At 43.4% G+C, this 22,759-nt stretch overlaps 1 protein-coding gene across 4 annotated transcripts in view; it reads right to left on the reverse strand.

Moving 5' to 3' along the window:
- Window positions 1-22,749, reverse strand: part of CDKL2 (cyclin dependent kinase like 2) — a 33,220-nt gene extending 10,471 nt beyond the window's left edge. Inside the window, exons 1-12 of one of the 4 annotated variants that reach the window (XM_065736451.1) lie at window positions 22,316-22,749; window positions 18,496-18,690; window positions 17,562-17,740; window positions 16,785-16,897; window positions 16,334-16,473; window positions 15,403-15,491; window positions 14,766-14,895; window positions 13,648-13,922; window positions 12,551-12,641; window positions 11,724-11,835; window positions 11,520-11,620; window positions 2,094-2,503 (exon numbers count right to left, since the gene is read on the reverse strand). In XM_065736451.1, the coding sequence (XP_065592523.1) occupies window positions 2,471-2,503; window positions 11,520-11,620; window positions 11,724-11,835; window positions 12,551-12,641; window positions 13,648-13,922; window positions 14,766-14,895; window positions 15,403-15,491; window positions 16,334-16,473; window positions 16,785-16,897; window positions 17,562-17,740; window positions 18,496-18,690; window positions 22,316-22,483 (1,626 nt within the window). In that variant the 5' untranslated portion in view covers window positions 22,484-22,749 and the 3' untranslated portion in view covers window positions 2,094-2,470. Of the gene's footprint in view, window positions 1-2,093; window positions 2,504-4,668; window positions 5,214-11,519; window positions 11,621-11,723; window positions 11,836-12,550; window positions 12,642-13,647; window positions 13,923-14,765; window positions 14,896-15,402; window positions 15,492-16,333; window positions 16,474-16,784; window positions 16,898-17,561; window positions 17,741-18,495; window positions 18,691-22,315 lie in introns of those variants that run through there. The other 3 variants (XM_065736449.1, XM_065736448.1, XM_065736447.1) reach the window with 3 other exon arrangements.
- Window positions 22,750-22,759: the final 10 nt, after the last annotated feature.

Consider the following 22,759-nt stretch of genomic DNA (forward strand, 5'->3'; position numbering starts at 1 on the left):
TTCAGTAGGGTCACTTAGAGGACCTCCTCTAAGTCCAATAAACCCTACTATAGCTGTGGGTCGGCACCTGGTCTTAACAGGTGTCTGTTTGCAGGCAGCTTAGTACTGCTGCTTAACAATTTCCTCGCTACCAGTGTAGAGCATCTTCACAACCCTTTAATACAGCTAAGTTTTAATAGGGAACAACAAGCAGTAAAAGCGGATGGTAAATATAGTGTATGGAGTTTCTAGCGTGAGTTACTTTTTTATGTAAATACACGCAAATAAGTGAATACATTTATATATGAAATATAAGTGAAAGGTTTGTTTAAATGACTTTCTAAAATAGGAATGTGGTGAAAAGCAGAGCCAAATAGAACGAGCCGTTAGAGAAAAGCGAGCAGTGGAAGAAGAACTTGAAAAGGTAAGGCAATCGCATGCTTTGTCACGTCACACTCAAGATGCGTCTTCAGTATGAAAACGTGTTCCTTTTTTTTTTTTCCCCACCTCCCATGTTTTTCCCTAACACCGGAATGAAGGATAATGTTATGATCCTTAATTTCCTTACTTGTTGACTTGATTTTCCTAACATTAAACATGCATGTCATTAAGCTTTACTCTGGAAAACTTAAGTTCTAATACTAAACTGATACCAAGTGTTCTTTAAGAAGCAAATGATCTAAAAGCATGCTGGAACACATTCCGCCTTAAGCTTAAGCACAATCTGCTGAAAACAAAATGAATGCAAGGGCTTGGAAAACCTTTTTAGAAGCAACACTGGATTTCTATTATAGACAATTAGGTTTACAATCCCTGGAAATAGGACACAGTGAGGAGCAGCCTCCTCATCGTTACAGTTGCGTAAGTAACTAGCGCAAGGTCAAGATGATCTGGCGTGTAATTGTATTCCTCAGATTTGCAAAGAATTCGGAAGCCATGAATCTGACAATAGAAAACTAGAGCAACTGCATCAGAAATATCTACTTGCAGAGACTACAAAATGTGACCTTCAGCTGAACCTGCAGACAACGCAACATAAACTGAAGCTGCTGGAAATGAAGTAAGAAATGGACTATGAATCACTACAGAAGCATTAAAGGGGAACAGCAGAATACCATAGGGTGAAAAGTTTTCTTTACAAAATGACTTCTCTTTCAGCTTTGAGGAAGAGAAATCTAATTACCAGAAAAATATCTGTAACTTGCAAAGCATTCTGGATTCAGAAAGGGAAAAGAGCGCCTTCATCGGTGAAGAAAGGTTAAAGCTTCAGCAAGAGAATGAACAATTGCAAAAAGAAATGGAAAGCTTGAAAAAACTGGCTACGGAGGCTCAGCACAAAGCTAAGATAAAGGTACGATTTTGTAATGCCATAATGCAATAGAAAGCGCATCCATAGCAGAGGGGTAACACGGTCCTAGGCTAGAGCAATTAAGGACGCATTCAAATGCAGCAGCTGTGGACACAGAAACAAAGAAAAAAACTACCTACCTTCAGAAGGCCTCGGGTAGGCAGGGATCTCCAGCAAGATACCCTTACCTCCACTGCCAGCACTTAAATAAAGTGTGGGTAGGGGTGGATCCTGGCTCCACCCCTTCTGGTCACTCAGGTATGATGCATGCACCTGAGCTCCCCTGGGTTGGCACTGCCTTCTCACCAGGTGCTCGATCACTGTTTCAAGCTGGGACTTAGCATTTCCACTACAGGTTTATATACTGTTTTTATTATGAGACTAATGGTTGCTTAATAAGACATTTCTAGGAAAAAATATTTGGAAGATTAAACTGGAGGTGGAACTGGAGGTGGAACAAATAGTAAAACAGGTTTCTTCCACAGATTTTACTTAATCTAGATCTTCATTTATCTACTGTCCATATTAGGAATCGCTGTACAATTTTCAGTACAGCATTCCTCTACTTCCACGTCCACTGTGTTACCAGAGCAGCATGTAGCTTACAAATAATACAGTAGTGTGGTTGTCAAACACTGGTTGTGTATGTTCTGGACAAAGATTGTTTTTCCACGCAAATAGTTGCAAACTAAGATATTTATTTGAAAGATGGTATTGGTTTTCAAAGGGTTGCATTAGATGCACCTAAACAGACAGCTTATGGGATAATGTAATAGTAGCGAACTTCAGGAGATGCATGTACCTCTGCCTTCTGAGAGGAATAATAGCTTTGATTCTCAGTATGCTCTCTAAATATCTATAGCAATGAAGATTTCAGAAACAGCTTTACTAATTATGTATGAGGAGCACCTCATCCACTTAGCTCTTTATACATCAAGATAAAAGAAGTCATATTAAATGGGAACTCTCGTTCCAACTCTAGAACCTTTCCTTGAAGCTTAAAAAATAGGTAGCACTTAAAAAGCATGTACCAGAACTGAGCACATGCATAATCAGACAGGAAGCCACAGTCACAGATAAGAGTTGTCGCTTGCCTCCATTTTCCTCTCATGTACAAAGGATTTTAGATGCATTACGATAGTCCTAACAAATTCTGACTAGGTGAAAAATGTATTCCTGAAGAAAAGAACAAAATGTTAAAAATTATCCTCTATTGTCAGTTGCACAACTGGCTTAAAACGTCCTTGAGAGTATGTGTCTATTTGAATACATAATTACAAGTTTATTAAACGTTCCACGCTTTCAGCAAACGCTTACGAACTTAGTTCAAGTGTTTTAAAAAATGAGTGTATCCTGTTTGTGTTTTTTTACAAAGATAAGCACTATGGAGCATGAGCATGCTGTGAAAGAACACGGGTTTGAAGTTCGTCTTAAGGAAATGGAAGACATCAGTCAAAAGTCTACTGCTGAACTTAGGCATCTGTTGGAAGCTCAGCAAAAAGCAACAAATAGGTGGAAAGAGGAAACAAAAGCTCTGACTGAAACTACAGAAGCCAGGATCAATAAGTTAAAGCAAGTGCCATTTTGTTGTTCTTATGGCTGCCGTTACGTAATCAGTTCCACTACAGGTTGCCAGGTAACTGGCTCATATTCCTAGCACTGTCTATTGAGCTTCATTTTTATAGCAGCTAGTCAGAAGTTGTTTGTTGATTTTTAGGGTATCTACCTGGAACAGTTTAAGAGGTTGTTTGAGAACAAGGGAACGGAAGCTACCAGCTACATGTACTGCAGCCTTAGATTAACAGGCATTTCAAATTCCATATAGCAGTTTTCAGACAAGGGCGTGTAATACTACGGTTTAAAGTTTGGGTTTTTTTTTTTTGAGTAAATGTTTTCCTTTCCTTTTTCTTCTGATTAATAGAAGTGATATGAATCAACTAAAACTTCGTAACCAGGAGCTTATTGCTCAGCTGGAAATGGCAAACAATAAAGTGATCGAGGTAAGATTGATTAATAGGACAACTGCTTTCAGTTACAACCTGATGCCAATACACGGAGATGCTAACAGAAGCCCATCAAGATACGTTTCTGCTTTAAAAACCTTCATTAAGAAAGATTTTTGGCAGGAGTAGACATAGAATGAAAACACAACTGCTTTTATTGACTGTCATGTTCAAATAGCAACGTTAATTTCACTGTCAAAATGTTTGAAAAGGTGAAGGAGAGCATCTTACGTGGTTATTCATCTGGCAATTTTAGGCATTATATGAAATGTTGGCAAAAACATGCCTTTGCATACATGCGTACCTCTAAAAAGGAGAAGGTGCTGTGTTATGGATAATGTGGCATATGTAGAGATGACTTTTTCAGCATACGCAGTAGAATTTACACTGCATATGCACATACAGGTGTACAGATAAAAGCAGTATCTGTTAAAGCTTATGAGCATAATTGTTTTGGAATACACATGGGTCAGTAATTAATGGTAACTTCAGAAAACAGCTATCCTTTCACGCTGCCTCACAAATCTGAGGTGATAGCCAATTCTGTCTAGGAGAAATCCTTGCCTTGTTTTTTGTAGCGCTGTATTATGTGCAGAGAAAAACTGGGATGATGTGAGAACAGGTTTCTAAAACTAACGGTAAAGAATTCATACGGAGCAGATGAAGAGAATAGGAGATACCTGTAACGAGATGGTATCCTTTATATCTGGTACACTCTTCTCCCCTTTGAAAATAGCTAACATATTTGTACTGTGATAAGGCATAAATTAAATTACCTGCATTACAGTATCAGCTTTTGTGTGCCTACTTCAGGAAGGTGAAACTTCAAGATGACTGTGACTGCAGAACTCATACGATTCATATTTCAGCTGGACATTCTTCATAACGTGTCAGTGTTGTGTGTTTAGTCTTACTGTAGTGGTAAACAGCTCTACTTCTAAAGGTCCTCTTCCTTTAAGCTTTTCACTGCGGTATAGATGGATCCAGACAAGAGAACTTGATATTTGTAACAAGATACTTCATTTAAACAGGATGAGAAGTTAATGACGGAATATCAAAAACACATCAATAGGCTTCAGACGCGACTAAGCCATGCGGAACAGAGGGCAGCTACAGCATCACAGAAGGTACAAAACTGTTAAGAAAAGACGTTATCAAAGCACATACAAAAATCCCATTGATAATTACGAAAGTACTCACTTGCTATTATTCCCAAGGCAGAGGTGGTGATCGCGTATTACTAATTACTAATGTATTAGTAGCATTGCTAAGGTAACTGGAAGAGCAATCTTGTGTTTTGAATGTGTCATCGCAGAACCGATGCCATGATTAAAAAGCTGCTTTCTGAAAGGACGCCAACCGGACAGCACAGGTTTGTTTATGAAAGCAAATGGATCTGAATTACACTCGTGGTCCAAACCGCGCGAATGAAGGTGGATCTCAATCTCTAGATTTGGAAAAGTTTCTTTTTTAACGAGAAGCTACTTGGTTAAATAATAGCAGCTCACGTGTACAAGCCTTATTAGCTTGGTGTAAACGTACTGCACTGATGACAAAGAGCAAATGTGCAGATACCTACACCTACATCCTGGGGAGCGGCCACTTGGTTTGAAACCAAATGTCTGATTCCAGTCAGTGGTACTTCAGTTCATTATCTTGCTGTAAGTCACAGTGAAGTCTCACATAACGCTGACTCAGCATTTCTGAAGGACATCCAGCCAGAGAAGGCAGGAGATGACCCCTCGAAGATGCCGGGGAGAACAAAACCGAGGCTAAATTAGGCTTCTCCAATTGATTGTTGTCCTTTAAGATTAAGAGGGCTCATTCAGTGTTGCATTATTGTACGCTACAGTTTGGGCCGTATTTTGATAGGAAAGATGATTCTGAAAAAGTGAAGTATTAGAATTAACAGTCCTCAGTGCAAAGACTAAAAAGGTCGGCTTATTCATAATAGTAATTACATGAAAAAATATTACAAGTACGGGATAACGTTTTCGGTTTAAAAATGTGTGTATTATCTGTGAACATCTTCAGAGTACTCCTGGTTCCTACTCATCATCTGGAATTCTTTGGGACCTGAAATAACATGAAGTACCCGTGGAATCCATTGTAAATTCTGCTATTTACCGCAAATTCCCACTTACCTCAGCTTTTCCCTCTCCTTTGTGACATTTTCCATTTTCAAACTGTACTGTTATTTAGATTAGAGTTTCTTGCAAATTTTTTTGTGTGCTTGTTTTTAAATTACAGCTCTGCACATTAACTACAAGGAAGAAAAAGGCTGCTTCTCTGAAGGATCTAGAAAATATTTAAGAAGATGTATTAATAATAATCTCGCCGTGTTGGAGGTAAGAAAATAGCTGGAGAAACTTTGGATTGGAGCAATGAAATCAAATACGGAGCAAGGTTTGTTAAGCTTCATACATGCACGTTCTGTTTCGCTCAGGTAACGAAGAAGGCTGGCTGAAGATTCTGTCTCTGCGTGGTGGTGATAAGAAGAATGTAAACTGACGTTATTCAAGTCCTTTAATGTAGCAGATGGAAAAAATCGGATACAGTGCTGTGACATCTGACAAAATGGTTCACAGGGAATAGAGATCAAAGCTGTTTCAGAATTTCAGTAGAACGTTTGCATAGGGTTGCTACTTGACTTTGTAGTGCAGTAACTTGGGAACATTTTCAAGAACTCACAGAAGTTGTATTAAGACAGTAATAACACTGTAACAGTCAAATGGCTTTTATGGTAGGTGCTACTACTGAGAAATGTCTCTATTGCCTTCCAGATTTAAGAATTGAGTTCTGTTTGCTATGCCTCTGGGAAACAGTTGAAGCATGACTTATGGCTGTTCTTAAACTTAGTGTTTAAGGTCTGTAACCTTTGTTCAGTTGTGTGTCCTCCTTCTCGAATCGCTTCTCCATTACCATTTTACAGTTGTTCCCCGCTTTTTCATTGGGAACTTGAGTTGTCTGTTACTTCAGTTTGCACAAAGCTGCTCATCCAGCATTTACGCATTTTTAAACAGCATGTTGCAATTCCACAAACGCCAGTATGTGGAATCCTTGATGGATGAGAATCTTAAAAGGCATTACTTGAAAATTAGAGCTGAATCCTGTTTTCTGTTTCACCGTACATTGTAAACATTTAATAAGTGTAACTAAATTTGACCCATTTTGGAATAAAGTAATTAAACTTCTTGTCACTTCTCTTAAATGTGAAGAGCATTATTTTGCATTATGACTTCTAGTTGAGTTGACGTAATGCTTACCCTGTGCTTGTCGATAAATGTTTGGGGCAAACAAAGTTCAGGAGTCTGGCAGGGTAGATCTTCTTTGCATTTGCATTTCAGAGGACAAACACGAGTTGCTCACCAGATGGAAGTAGGCACCTCCTCAAAAGCTTGCTTGTCTGTTAAAGAAGAGCCTGCGAGGTGGAGGCAACCTGAAGGAAAATTTTTGCTTACCTCCGAGGAATTCAATCTTTGTCAATGGCACCTCGCTCACTAACCGGTGCTTCCTGAAACTAGACTTGAGACTTTCTACCTGGATCACTTTTGCTCTTTCCCTTGTGATACCAGGTTACTTACTGGAACGGAACAATGGCCTTTATGAACGCAGCTTTCTTCTTTTACATTTGTTTATGTATTCCTTGCTACATTGTCTTTGAAAAGCCCTTTCTGTTGCCTTCCCTTCCTTTCCTACCGCTAGTTTTTGAGTACCTAAAAGCTTGTCCCATCATCCACGCAAAGACAAGATGCTACAGCATCTAGCGCTGCCTGCAAGCGCTGCTTGAATACAGGCCAGTACATTCAGAAGTGTGCAGCTACAATCAGTCTGCTGATTATTAAAAGTCACAGGTGAGAAGCCTCATTTACTCTTGAGTGAAACAACAAAGACAACTTTAGACTTTGGAAAGACATAGTATATTAAATAAGAGGAAATTTTGGACATAAGCAGCTGTCCTCCACTGAGGGAAGGGATGATAAGGTTTGCAAATCCCACTGTGAGATTAAGGTGAAGCAAGATTCAAGATCCATGCATGCAAGGAAGAAATACCAACTTCATTAGGAGATTTCTGTAATGCACTTATCCTATACTCGTTGGCCTCTTACAGTAATATATTCTTAAGTTGTGCAGTTCTATCAAATAATGCGAGGCTTGTTCAAATTTCCTATGACTTTGAGAGAAAATTCCTATGACTTTGAGAGAAAAAGTCTATTTCTACCTGAACAATCTCAGTCAAGACCTGGCCCTAAAGCACCTTCAACAAACTGGATTGCATGCAATGGCAGCAAGCTCTGTCCTCAAACTGAACCAAAACCATATCTCATGCACCGTCCACTGTGCTAACGTGAGAGTAAGCACTCCTCTCTTCTCCCAAGACAGGATCGTGGGAGCATCTTCCAACTGAGATGGATTGTTCCCACCGTTTCGGTCACCCATACCAAGAGGATAGAAGTAGGATGATGCAGGCAAACAATAACTAAGCTGTACAACTGCACCTTTGTTTCACAGTTGGAAACAACTTTAATCACAGGGTTGTTGTTTTTTTTCCCATTTATATTATCAAGATGACTTTCAGGTCAAGTGTTTTTTTCTTTCTTCCTAGTTGTATTAAGCCATCTCATCATCGGCGTATATATGCCAAATACACTCACTCAGATTAAAAACAAGTGCAGCATTTGTACACGAGACTAAACAGGCGTTTCAAAGTTAGCAGCTGTTAGAGGAATGCTCCTGAGAGCAAAAATGCTCAGCAAAACACTTGAGAAAGCACCTGAGTTCTCCCTTTCAAGAGAAATAAGGCTAAGTCTGACATCTATGGCTGGCTCCCTGAAAGACACTGAGTAACAATAAAAAGTCTCCTTTCCCAGAAAAAACCACTGAGCTCCACAGCTATGTTAATATATTTATGTTAAATAATATGACATCATCATTAAAAAAAAACAGCTCTTTCCCCTTTATTGTTATTCTACTAGCTTCCTCAACTTTCAAATTCATGAGGTAATTAATTTCTCAACAGCAATCCCTAGCACCAGGAAAGTGATTTACCTGCTACACGTCCGCTTCAGTACCTGTAAAGAAAGCTGCATGCTGCCCTCCGTAAGGAGTTACTGTCATAGCTACGTGCCCTGAACTAGAGTGGGAAGTGTAAAAGGATTCTTTCCATCGTGCTGCCCAGCTAGTTAAGTGTTCCGAAACACCCAATTTGAAAGACAGCAGGAGGCTCTGCTGTACAAATTTTATAGGCAAGTGCGATCCTCCTAAAAGAGCTGTTAAGGCACACGTGAGATGAGGAGGTGATCTATGACAGCCCGTATGGCTCCACCGAGGGCAGATCACGCCTGACCACTCTGCAGACCCTTTTATGAGCAAATGACAGTATCAGTAGACAAATGATGGGCAACGGATACCATCTACCCCACCTTGTGCAAAACCTTGGATGCGGTCCTGTAACACATCCTTATCTCTAAACCAGAGAGAGATGGATTTGAGGGCTGGACTGTTTGGTAGATAAAGACTTGGTTGCGTGGTCACAGCTAGAAGGTTGTTGTCGACGGCTTCACGTTCAGGTGGACGCCTGTCTTTAGCAGTGTACTGCAAAGTTCCATCTTGGGACTGGTTCTCTTCAACATCTCTATCAACAACATAGACAGTGGCACGGAGTATACCCTCAGCGGGTTTGAAGACAACACCAAGCTGTGTGGTGCGGTTGACACAACAGAAAGAGGGGCCACCATCCAGAGGGACCTTGACAGGCTCAAAAAGCGGGCACACAAAAAAACCCTATTAAAATTTAACAAGGCCAAGTATAAGTTGCTGTACTTAGAGTGTGGGACAAACCCAGACGTGTACAGACTGTGAGAAGAACTCCTTGAGAGCGGCCCTGCCAAGAAGGACTTCAGAGTTCCGATGGATGAGAAGCTGGACGTGAGCCAGGGAGTGCACTTGCAGCCTGGAAGGCCAACAGTATTCTGGGCTGCATCACACGAGAAGGCCAGCAGAGAGATGTCCCCCTCTACTCTACCCTTGTGAGACTCTGGGGTCCAAGCCACGGGCACCCCGTACAGAAAGGATATGGAGCTGTTGTCCAGAAGGCCACAGAGAGGGCAGGAGCACCCCTCCTATGAAGAAATGTTGAGGGAGCTGGGTTGTCTAGGTCGGAAAAGAGAAGGTTCCTCAGCGGCCTCATCGTGGCCTTTCAGAACTCGAAGGGAGCTTACAAGCAGGAGGAGGATCAACGTTTAACATGGTCTGATAAGTGACAGGACAAGGGGAAATGGCTATAAACCAAAAGCAGGGAAATTTAGGTTAGATGTTAGGAATAAAGGTCTCGCTCAGAGGGTGGTAAGGCACTGGCATAGGTTGCCCAGAGAGGCTGTGGATGCCCCATCCCTGGAGGCATTCAAACCAGGTTGGATGGGATCCTGGGCAGCCTGACCTAGTGGGTGGCAACCCTGCCCATGGCAGGGAATTGGAACTAGATGTCCCCGCCAACCTAAGCAATTCTATAATGACTCTATCATCTCCTTCTCCGTAATGCTAGTGCTCAACTCTGGGGACGCTGGCTTCTGATGAATCAAGAATCGAGCTCCCTGACATCTGTAAATAGGGGGAAAAAATTACAAAAAGGAGAATTCAAATTCCAAGTGCAGTATCAAGTGGGGAAAACAGTGAGAAACCACATTCTATGCAACACACAAACATCCTTTGATCAAATCAGACTTCAAATTGTATCAAGAATACACTTTCTCCACCCCCCCCTCCACTACAGTCTGCCAAATCTCAACTGGAAGCAAGGTAGCCAAAATGGCAGATGGGAATTACACAGCTTTCAGATCACCTCAGTATTACTGAAGAACTCATCTTTAAAAGTTGCAAACGTTTCCCTCCTCCTTCTGTGCCTGGCTCATACACTTTCTCCCTCTGTACTACATTCAACTCCTCAGTATATATCACAGCGCCTACCTACTACCATGGGGTTTGGACTACGGGCTGCCATTTGGCAGGTGCCAGGATAACCCATTTAATACACCAAGTCGTAAAATATTTTCATGATGGCCTTTACTTGCAAAGCAAGTAGATGATAGGTGTTTCTTATCCAGAAGTCATAAATTAACTTCAGCAGTTGGGCAAACAACACTCGCTCCATTAACGCCAGTAATTTTTAACTCCTTGATATCGAGGTTGCGAACTCAGCTTCTCAGCATCTTGTGTTAGTATTGAAACATAGGCTCCTGTATCTACCAGAATCTTCACCAGTCATGTTTGGGGACTGACTGGAATCCAATAATGGACCATCATAAGTTATGCACTGATAAGCCTCCACTTGCCAGACAGGCAGACCCCGTCACCTTCCAGTCATTACTCACTTTTTAGCTTCACGCCCTGCAATTCTTCCCTAAGAGACAGGAAGCGATTATTTGCCTTTCTGGGAACTGGAACTTCATTGCTCTCTCTCACTGTTACCTCATTTCTGAAATGATCCAATCGGACTCAAGCTAGCACTAGTAGGCTGACCATGCATTGCAGCATTAGGAATGGCTAGGGCTAGCGCTTTTCTCCATACTCGGTTACCCATTCTCAAAATTGTGTTTGCAGGTTTTTCAATTCATTTCTTTTTGATCTAATTGCTGCTCCCTTTTTCACAGGTCTCACCTTATAATCTCCTCCCTGGGGCCTTAGATTTTGTTTGTCAGCTACCACATCATCCCAGCCCATTTCACAACTAGTTCACAATACCATGCATTAATTCCAGCCACGTGAGAAATTGTTCAGGGGCATTCCATTCATCGTTACTCGGCTGCCACGGAAATCCTTGACCATATTTGTACTGTTCAGTACCATATTTGATCTGTTCAGAGCATCTATGAAACTGCTCATATTCAGGAAGATCAGCGAGGAACAAGGGATCATTTTCTAGCCCACTGTCATCAAGATCACCCCAAAGATCTCCATCCCAGATGTCAGAGGTTGCCATTCGTTTCCTAAACCGTATGATATCAGGGTAGCAGAGGGCCTTCACAAGAATCATCTCAACCCTTCCTTCCAATTTTTTCTAATCAGACAGCTAAAAAACCAAGGCAAGTTTTGCTTCTGTTAAGAGACGAGCGAAAAACTTGAGGGTCGTGCTGTTCGGAGTCCTGATCGAATCGAGCAGAACAGCACAAACTATTTTATTGCTTTGTTACCTGCTGTGAGGCCAGAGTTGTGTTATGAAGGTCAATAGCAGCAAGGGAGGGGACCTGGGACTCTGAAACTGTTTCCTTTTTCAGATGCGTGGGATGCCATCCTGTAAAATGCAACCAGAGCACAGAAGGTTAAAGAAACGACACCTGACTGCTGTAATGCTTCTTGCCGCTTCGCTTTAACTCAGAGGACATTAAAGCTCATACCTTCCACTCCTCTCAGTTCAGGGAGATGATTCAATTCTGGCAAATGCACATCCGTCTTCGAGAATTTCCATTTTTTCCTGTTTGCCTGAAGGACGTTCTTTTCATTAGAGACCTGAAATCCAGTGAATGATCAGCTCATACAGATACAGAAAAAACAAAGCTATTTTCAAGACTATATCAAGTAGTTAAAGGAATCCATTCTGCTTAAATATGGTTCACACGTTAAAAACAACCGAACAACCACAGCAGAACAAACTAAAAATAAGTAAAACAAAACAAGCAACACCAACCATCTAAAAGAAATTGCTTTCTAAGAGACAATACAACTGGAGAATGGCTCGGATTAGCTCTCTGTTATTATTAGGTCTCTTTTTTACAAAGGCAAATATTCCTCCAGCTTGGAAAAACTGTCAACTAGGCAGTGCATGCAGTGGAGGTCTTTGTATTTCATTTGTTTTCATTATCAACTTTATATGCATTTATGACATGATTAAAGGAGACCCTGACAATGTTAAATCAAAATCCTAAGCTCTGCTTCAACATTTAAACATAAATGGCCCATTTCCTGGACAGACAATACGTCGTGGATATACTCCATGTCTCACAAGTATCCTTCCTGACTGCTCCCTTCATGTAGAAACTCTGTCCTTTTACATAAAGTATGTTTCACATTAAGATAATAGTAACAAAGGAAGAAAAGGCTGAAAAGCATACTATTTCTAGTTGGGAGTTACGGTGAACACTGAGACAAAAGAGATTATTGACAATAAAGCACACAGCTGAGAACTTATTTTTGGTTAGTCAAGGGGGAAGGACAGACAACTTACCGAAGTCAAGCTTACACTGTAATGGTCTCCTGGAGAAGTCTTCGTTTGCTTTAAAAATGGTTTCAAGTAATTCTTACTCTTTTCATCAACTCTGTAATTACAAATGGCCCAAACTGTTTTAGAAAATAATCAATATAAATACAAACAAGTGTAAAAAGCCCAGAAGCACTGTAATTGGAAGGCCCGCAGGGGCCCTCTTGCCAGCTTAAATCAGAAATAGTATTGCCAGCAGGAGCAGGGAAGTGATCTTCCCTCTGTACTCAGCGCTGGTGAGGCCACACAGCAAGTACTGCATTCAGTTTTGGGCCCCTCGCTACGAGAAAGATATCGAGGCCCTGGAGTGTGTCCAGAGAAGGGCAAAGAGGCTGCTGAGGGGTCTGGAGAAGTCTCATTAGGAGCAGCAGAGCAAACTGGAATTGTTCGGTCTGGAGAACAGACAGCTCAGGGAAGATCTTATCTCTCTCTACAATTACCTGAAAGGAGGTTGTGGTGAGGTGGGGATCGGCCTCTTCTCCTGTATAACTAGCAATAGGACAAGGGTGAATGTCTTCAAGCTGCACCAGGGGAGACTCAGGTGGGATGTTAGGAAAAATAAGGTGCTGGAACGGGCCGCCAACGGAGGTGGCCGAGTCACCATCTCTGGAGGCGTTCAAGCAACGCTCAGATGTTGTACTAAGGGACACAATTTATTAGGGAAATACTGGGGCAGGAGTGTGGTTGGTCCGGATGATACTGGAGGTCTTTTTTAACCATGGTGATTCTACGGTAACACTCACAGAGGGCCCAGCTAACACAAGTTTTGTCCAAAGGATAAGCCACAAGTCAAAGAAATGCTAGCATTGCAGCTGCTGGCGAACTGCTGCTGTCCAATAGGGTTTTTCCAATGCAGAAACAAAGACTGTCTGCACGGACCCTTAGAGCTGCCTGAGATGAAGCCAGACTTTCTAATCCACGTACATAAATCCTTCACCCAAAAGCTACTCCTCACTGCATCACGCCCCAAATCCACATCACCACCCTGCAAGCTCCCTCTGCACATTACTGTTCCTCAGCAACAAGGCCAAAAGAAACAAGCTTCTCCAGCTCTGCTCCTATACCTGTAGTTACAGTTCCCAGGTACAGGCACCATCGCAGACGTAGCGGGAGAAACATTCCGGTTAATGGGAGGAATAATGATGTCTGCATTCTTGATGTAGTCTAAGTTGCTACAGGAATCTTTTGGATTGGTTTGGGGGCCTATTTTCAACGGGTTGGTTGGACTGTCACAGAGGGAGCTCAGGTCAGATGATGGCTCTTCTTTCTCTCCATCTCCTCTAGAATGCTTCACTTTGAACATCTTTGCACCTCTGCTCTTCGGGTCAGTGTTGAAATCCTGTTTGGGAAGATGAGCATCAAATTTCTCTTACAGTTACATTTAAAAATTAACTTAGAGCTGCACGTGGAAGAAAAATGTCAAAAGCCTAAGCCTGCACAACTCTGCAAGGATCTGACGGAGTTGGCTTAAGTAGTGCAATCGAAAGCCTGTCTTCCATTAAAGTTGAAAGGAGGAAACTTGTCAGGGATCCAGCACCCTCTGTAAATAAGTCACCCTGGAATGAGTTGGAAGCGATAGAGGAAGAACAGCCATATCAAGTGTCACTTCTGAAGAAAGAAAAACCAAGCCCAGTGTCACCTCAGTGTAACTCTGAAGCCTCTAGTCCTTCACATCTGACTGAAAGCAAAATCTGCAGTTTTGGAGACAGAACTTAAACACAGGTAAGCAGCTGCAGAGAACCACATTTTGCTCACTCAACACAACTTAGGCTTTCTAACTGGTTCTCCTTACAGTTCTCTGCTTGCGAGTAACTGCTTTGTGACGTGTTTTATTGACAAGGGAAGGCTCAAATAGCCACCTGCAGAATGTCTAGCCAGGCATCAGAGCAACCTGTAGCAGCCAGACAGAACGGAAGGCACAGAACATCTACACAGCAGCCTGCTCTCTGTACTGCAGCAAGGAGCAGAGCTGAAGGGCACAGGCCTCAGGCAGTGCTTAATCTCACAGAGAGGTGAGCTTCTCTGGCACATATTTTATCTAGTCTTTTTTATAAAATGACATGTAAACTCGTGTTAGTATTTTTGCTAAGCAATTAAACTACCTCACATACTTATTCATTCATTTTAAAAGATGGAAATAAACACAGGTTTGGAAAGCAAACTGAAAAAAAAAAAGACATACCAGTTTACCAAGCATCTTTCTTTCTTCTGCAGCATCATCTTTATGCCTTCTGCTGACTTTTGATTTCTTTTGTAACTGACGGTCTCTGGTTTCTTTGTGAATCCTCAAATTCAGCCCCTGAGCAAATCTACTTAGGATAGTGGGGAAGGGAAAAAGAAAAGGCTTCTGTTACTCTAAGTATCAATATCAGCATTCAGCCCAGGCTGTTATGACCTTCCAAGTAATGAAACAAACCGAGTATTTTTATGTAACGAGAAGCCAATAAAATAACATTTTGCCATTAAAATAAATAAAATCTTTCATAAGCACACTTGTGTTTTGACAGCAGTAAAGACGGTCGCATACTAGTCTGATGTAAGACGCGCTCTCAGAATGCAGCATCAGACAATACTACTCATTATGCTGTGACACGAAGCACGTGCTGATGAATTCATGTCACGACAAGGTAACGTGGTAAATGCACTACCGGAGCGTGTTCAAAATCAACTGTTTCCCTCATTTTTGGGAAGGCTCAAACAGAACAAAGCTAAGACGCTCAGCAACTAACCGCTTTGCAAACCCAGCACGCAATCTTAAAGCACAATTCTTAACTTCCTTATAATCTTGTCCTGTTTTGAGTAAGAAATGCACTATTTACCTTTCAGCAAATCCATCCTTGTTAAAGAAATCGCTCTGCAAGAGTTCGGCACAGGATGGTCTTTTGTCTGGGTCAATCTGCAAACACTTCTGTCAAACCAAGGTAAACAGTAGAAGGCAGAAATGAAACAAAGGCTTTAGCACTTCCAAATCATGTCAAGAAAAACAGCTGCAAAGCTCCCACTTCTATGGCCTGCTACATGGAGATGAGCCCAAGAGACGTACCCTTTTTCCCAAAAAAACCTTTAATATTTGCTGGCTACATCCACTCAAATCACTAAGGCTCACAAAGACGGCTCGTTGTACCTGCCACACAAATACTCCACCACCCAGGACACCTCTCATTTTCAGTTTCACTTGTTTGGCTAAGCCTTTAGGAGCTGGTTCGATCACAGGGTGTTTCAAACACATTCAGGTGTCTAAAGGTTATTTTAGATACCCAGCATATTGGCGTTTGACACTACTGTCTGAAAGCAGAAAAAGTCTTCAGAATCGGTTAAAAAGATGCATAGCTCCCACACAAGTGCATGTTCCAGTGCCATCTCATCCAGGTCTATTTGCTTGCAGTGCCTCCATCGGGAGGTGGATAGAGGATTGACAGAAAACACTGTATCACGCAGCTGTGCTAACAAGAAAACAGCAAGGGGCTGCACGTTATCTATAGCATGCTACTAGTCCTCCTCGGAGGAAGTGCAGCAGCCCTGTGGAGCTGGAGATGATGAGCTCGGTCTTTCCCATTACCCAGGAGAGCGGCTGAACTACTGACACAAGCAGCTGATCATTGCGAGGGTAGTTGTTAAGCCAGCTCAACCGTGCTAGTTCTTTTTGCAGGCTGAATTCACTTCCCCGTGGCAAGTAGCAAGTATCCGACAAAGGCACTAAATTCTTAAGAGAACCACTCCAAGGAACTTCCAAAATGATCAGTTACTTACCTTGGCTAAATCTAGCACTGAAGCAGAGAGCTTAGGATATCGTCTGTCCAGAGATTCAGCCTCCTTCACTTCAGGCAACCTCATGCCAGCAAAGAGGGGATTTTTACAAAATAACTCTTGGTGTCTTGGAATTAAATTACCTGGAATCACACAACCAAAGCAATCAAACGGAAGAAGTGCCATCCTGAGAATGTTTAAGAGGCCAAATTACTAAGTTAGCAGTACTATAAGAGCTAGAAAATGGGTCACTCTCTTTCCATTCAAACACCGCGAACGGACTCCGTAGTCGCCAAGCTCCTAGCTTTCTCCCTTTGCAAAAAGCACGAAGAAAGCAGAAGAAGTTCAGCACACAACATAGTCTTCCTCTTCACACCTTTCTCTCCCCGTCAAGACCTATTTATAACACCTTCATTAACAAATAGGCACTAGGAGTCTGACAGGCTGTTCTCACCCAGGCACTTGGTGATATGGTAGAGCTGGTCAATGTCTGAATCTCCTGGGAACAGGGGCTCTCCTGTGAGCATTTCTGTTACCAGACAGCCAATAGCCCACACATCCACAGCCCTGGAAGAAAAACAACCCCACTCAGCACAGCTTCGTCCTTCTCTTTGAGCTAAAGGCTGAGCTGGGCCAGCGTCCAGCAAGTCCTTAAGAGAACACAAAGCTTTTCCTTCGGCAGGCACCTACTGTTACGGGGCACTTATTATAAATGAACTTGTAAGTCATAAATAAGCATACAGGGGTGTACAGATCTGTGAATGGCAGAGTTTAATTTCTGATGTGGTTTCACAGCACGAGAGATCCCAGTAAAAAAAAAAAACTCATTCATCCCACCTCCTCTGTCCTGAAATATTTTTTTCTCAATGCGTCTGGAGTGATTTCTCTGCCTCCAAGCCAGAGGACCAGCTGCACAGAGGTGAAATAGCCTCCTTCAATACTAGCACTGGCAACCAAAAAGCTCCTATAGACAACAGGCTAGGGACGCTGACGGCTCAGTCCTTCTGCTCTTCTGAGCCAGAAGAGCCTAGCACTGGCAACATTTAGCTCCACAGAGACAGAAAGAAGAGGAAGTCTCCAGCCTTCACAAATGATTAACTGAGGAACGATGCGCATCATTGCTTCGATCAATTTAACATGCACGAGTCCCACAGAAAACAAAGCACCCCCACGAACCCCACACCCTGCTGCAGCCTGGCCCTACCTGCCATATTTCTTGTCTGGCACCTACCTGCCATATTTCGTGTCTCCCACCAGCAGCTCTGGAGCTCTGTACCATCGAGTTGCCACGTAGTCTGTGTAAGTTTCCCCAGAAGCAGCCAATGTGCGAGCAAAACCAAAGTCACAGAGTTTTACCACTCCTGACTGGGAGACCAGTATGTTCTCTGGCTTAATATCCCGATGTATTATCTGCACAGGAAAAAAGCAAGCCAAGTAATTTCCATGCAGGAAACTGACCAGCCCACCAGAAATAGCACCTTTCTCACAGTCAGGTAAAAAATTAAATTTTTGCAGGCATGGGAAATAGATCAACTCCACACAACACAGCTATGTGCACACAGATAAGGAAAAAGCATCAACCCAAGATGGCAGAAACTTCAGTTGTTGAGCAGGGGTGTTAATTTGATGTATTTCTCTGCATGAATTCACCGTAGGGATTTTACAGATAGCTTACTGTACTTAAAAACCGGACCCGATCGTGAATTTAAAAGCTGTAAGTATTGCAAGGGCCACAAGCATATCCTGCAATTAAACGTGAAGAGTGTTTTAGGATCGCTTGAAAGACAGTTTCCCCAACACAGAAAGAAATACACGTGGATAGTTACATGGTCATGACTAAAAAGCCTGCCCATATATTTACATAGACACTCTAAGAAGAAAGCTTTTGGAAGAGAAACCATCTCCCTCTGTCTGAACAAAGTCAGTGAGGTGATTTGCTTCCTTGGACTTCTGCACCCTTCCTCCGAAGAACTCTCACAGTTCAGTCACAGACGGACCAGTGCCTGAAGTGGTGCCAGGCTCTGACACTTCGTATGAAACTCAGTCAGACCCTTGTGCTCTACTTCCAAATTCCAGCCAAAGCTGTATTTACTGTTCACAAATACACACCCCTGTATCTATCCATTCGAGTCTAACTGCAGAGCTGACTTCTCAGGCATACTTACGTTATGGCTGTGACAAAACGCCATTCCTCTCAAAATCTGAAATAAGTATTTCCGAACCCTGCTGTAGTCGAGTCCATTTGGAGATGCCTCAAGATCATCAAGCACCGTGTGATCCACAAATTCGAACACCAGGTACCACCGTTTCTTCTTTTTATACACTTCCAGGAGGTTCACAAGATTCTCATGCCTGAGTTGCTGTTAAGAAACAGAACATATTCTTGTCAGAGCACGAAAGCATTTAATGGGTAAACTAAGACCAGATGCCTTTAACTGCAGCCTAGCTGATGCCTTGCCCTAGAACGCTCTTCTCATCCTAGCACCCACACTCATTTGTTCTTAAAATCATGTCACAGATATTTCCATAACTCTTCCTCTCCCTTTTTTTTTTTTTAAATTAACTTGGAAGATTTGCATATGAGACTTGGAAGATCTATGCATATGCCTTTTTTTGCCCCGTAAAAATAAATTAAACACCAGTTAAGACATTTCACTTGCATAAAGCAATAAACACAACTTGCTCCTTTCGTACTAGGCTGTATCTGTGACTCAACTTTCTTTACAAGACATTCTCCTGAAGGGAACCACATAACCCTGCAACTCTAGCTGCCCCTTCTGGTTACATTTCAAATCATCCAAAGGACTGCATAAGACAGTGGTCAACACTTGATTGGATAGAAATTTTTGCTTCTCTCAGTAACTCAGAGCAAATTGACCTTCATCCCATTTTACCAACAGGTTTTGCTCTTCCCTTTCACTTCATTTCCTAGCTCCTTGTTTTTAAAATCTCTTACATTCTCATTTCAAATAAAAGCAAAAGCAGCTGCAATTTCTCTTCTACTTAGCTGCCAGTTCACCGTGACTTAAAATCTCTTTATCTTATATTTCTCTAAGAAAGCTATTCAAAGGCTTTTCATTTCAGCTCCTACAATACCCAAATCATTTCCGTTGACACCGTCAGCGTGTGCACATTACAACAGCATGTGCCAGAATACAAGTACACTGAACGGATAAAAGGAAAGTTCACCATTCCTCAAGCATTCATTTAACAACTAAAGATCTATTAAACTGTGTCTAGTGGATTTTGAGCAAAAAGTGACAAGCCAAAGGCTTGATGATTTTATTTAAAAGGGACTTATATATATCGTTATGCAGGGGGGAAAGATGGACATGAGAAAAAGATTCTAAAGAGAAAATAAAGCAGCTCTGTTTTCCAGTTCTTCAATTACCTCATTTTTACCAGGCCAAATTCCATCTCCAGTCTGTTACACAATCGTAACACTGAAACAGCCCCTGCTACAACATGGAGTTATTTATCAGCTTGGAGCCTGGGAAATGCCACTGTCGCAGGAGGTGGCCTGAAGGCAGCACTGTGCCTCAGGGAGCGTGCCCAAGGAAGACACAATCAGATTGCAGAGCACAGGGACTTGGATGGCAAGTGCACTGCTGATCGAGAAGCGCAGCTGAGAGGCGGTGGGCAGAAGAAAGCTCACAGACCCTGATCCCTCAGGTCTGAAAAACGAAGACGATCAATTAAAAATTCGAGAGAAGGACACGGGATTTTCTTAACTTGCTAAGGGATTTGATTTAGTAGTTGGGTAGGGATAGTGATAGGAGGATGGTTGGACTAGATGATCTTGTAGGTCCTTTCCAACCTAATGAACCTAATGAACCTATGAACTTCTTGGTCTCAACAACACTAGAATTTGCTCATCACGATTCATACCTCACGGCTTGGTACCTCTGCTTGGGGGAGCTTCCAACTGCTTAAGCGCCGGAATGGAGAGGAAAAAATCAAAAAAGGGGGTTCACAGGGAGCACGCAAGTAATGAAGCTACAGGAAGACTGAACCCCTAGATAGTTATCCTCGCCGTGCAAGGAGGTCGAGCTATACATGGAAATGTTCCCCTTGCTAAGTTTCCGTTTACCCAGGAAAACAAGTTAATTTCCAACGCACCTGGGAGGCGGTACGTGCTCTGACTCAGTAACTGTAACTAAGCAGGACTTGCCAGCAGACCACCCAGGAGCATGCAAGACTGGCTTTAAGTGTATCTGAGGGAACAATGCCTGTAGCTGGCGGCTGCACGGAGCTCCAGAGCGTACCTTACTATTAGCACTAAGTGTCTGCAGCTCTTGTAGTGGGGAGGGAATCACTTTTTTCCCTACCTAGGGCAGGGGATACAGTCTGGCAGACTCAGAGCTGCTTGTGGAAGCCCATCACAGAGGAGGAGGGACACAAGGGGACCTCCAGAACACCACACCCCACCACCACAACTAGACTCTCTTCTGCTTCTTCAGCAGACAGATCACCCAACACCCAAAACGTTCATACGTGCCCATAGATAGACACCCATGCACAGAGACAGGCACACTCTGCACACAACACTTTAAGACACACCGAGGGAGCGAACAGCTCTAACGTGAGTACGGCAGCGCAGTACATACCATCATGGGAGCTCAAAAAAGAAGGAAAATTCTGCTGCTACTGCTAGAGGTTGGTGGAGAATACAGGGACTGAAAAAGGTCAAAAAAGCAAGCAGAAATGTGGATTTGTGTCCTAGCACAGAATCCCACCCTGCACCCTTATTTCATGAAGAAACTCATTAAAAAAAAACTAACTAACAAGAAAACACGGCAAAAAAAATCTTGCAGTGAAGCAACTTGGGAACACGCAAAAGTTCCCCATAAAAAACAGAGCCGAAAGAGGGAGCAGGAAGACCACTTGACAAAGCACTGAAAAGCACACAAAAAAAAGCCCATCTGAAGCTCCCAGATATTTTCCCGGAGTACCTACTGCCCACGAAGAACCCTTAGTGAACCTATATGCACAATGAGACTGCAGAGCCTGCCACTGTGTAGTGCCACTAACACAAAACCACCAGGTAGAAGCACAACTGGACATTTAGGTGTTAGAGCACCCACAGCTGATGACAGACTAATCACACACTCAAACAGCAGGAGCCATAATGTCAGCTACCTGCAGCCTGACTACTGACCCTTAAGCTTCAGTGAGTGTGGAGCTCGCCCTCCCCCAGCCTGTAGCAGTCGGTTCAAGCCCACCAGGAAAGTGCCATAGAAAACCAGCATATTGCTAGCTGTAAATTGAGCTGGGATGCAGTTTGGTTAGGTCTGCTGTCACACAGTTGGGTCACTGCTTACCTGCAGGTTTCATCAACTCAACGCAGCAAGGTGCTGCCTGCCATGCGCAAGGAAGAGTTCCTACCAGGAGGGAACGGAGACCACAAAGCTCACTTCCTCGCGCCTTCACCTGCTGACTTTGGCACATGTAAACGTGCTTCTAACCAAACTGGGCCAGCAGCACCTAGCCAGAGGGACAGCAGACGTGCAAGGCTTCAGCTGTAAGCTAAGGGAACCTACCACAGCTTGGCTGCTCATGGGAACACAGGCAGAAATAGAGCAAGCCTCATTTGGTTTGGGCTTTGTTGTTTGTGCTCATGTACAGAGTAACCCTTTTAAAAACAGCTTTCAGAACCAACCTAATGTGTGGAATTTATGCTTGCTCTGTGCCATCCCCTATACATTGCATTGCAAAGGACGCTGCAGCAGTCTCAGCCGGAAGTGCTCTCTCTCCCCAGAGCCTGCAGGTCACCATGGGAAGGCTTTGAAACACCTCCGTCGTTCCTGAGCCACTGCCACCTTCACACAAATGCTCTGATCACAGACACGCGGGCGTACGCTCACCTGGAAGGAGGCATTCGCCTTCTTGATTCAGTAATTACAGAGAACATCGACTCAAGGCTGTCCCAAACGATCTGCCCTGCCCTACCCGACTGAAGCTCAGCCTCCCCTCGACCCCATTCACCTTCAGCAGCTTGATCTCCCGCACGGCGATCTTCCTCACTGCCGCGTCGTCCTCGCTCTCCAGGAACTTTTTGACAGCCACGACCTGCCCGCTCTCCTTGTTCCTGCACCTGCTCACCACGCCGTAGCTGCCCTTCCCGATGAGGCTGAGCACCTGGTACTTCTCCATCACATGCGGGAGGAGCTCGAAGAGCCCGGGCCGAAGGGCCACCGTCACCGGGGCAACGGCCGCCACTCGCCGTAACGCCCCCGGGCGGAGACGAGCGCCCGGCCGCGGGGCCACCGCCGCTCCGTGTGCCCGCCCCGGGGCGGGCCTCCCCAGCTCGGCACCGCCTTGCCGCCCCGGAGGAGGCACCGCTAAGGTTGGTTGGTTGCCGGCTGCGGGAAGCTGCTCTTCCTCTGGAAACGCGATCGGTGCATGCGTATTGCCGGCAGCTGGGGGGAG

Source organism: Cyrtonyx montezumae, unplaced genomic scaffold (assembly GCF_038088225.1).
Source record: "Cyrtonyx montezumae isolate F1298 unplaced genomic scaffold, pur_monq_1.0 scaffold_2, whole genome shotgun sequence".
In the NCBI taxonomy this organism is placed as follows: domain Eukaryota; kingdom Metazoa; phylum Chordata; class Aves; order Galliformes; family Odontophoridae; genus Cyrtonyx; species Cyrtonyx montezumae.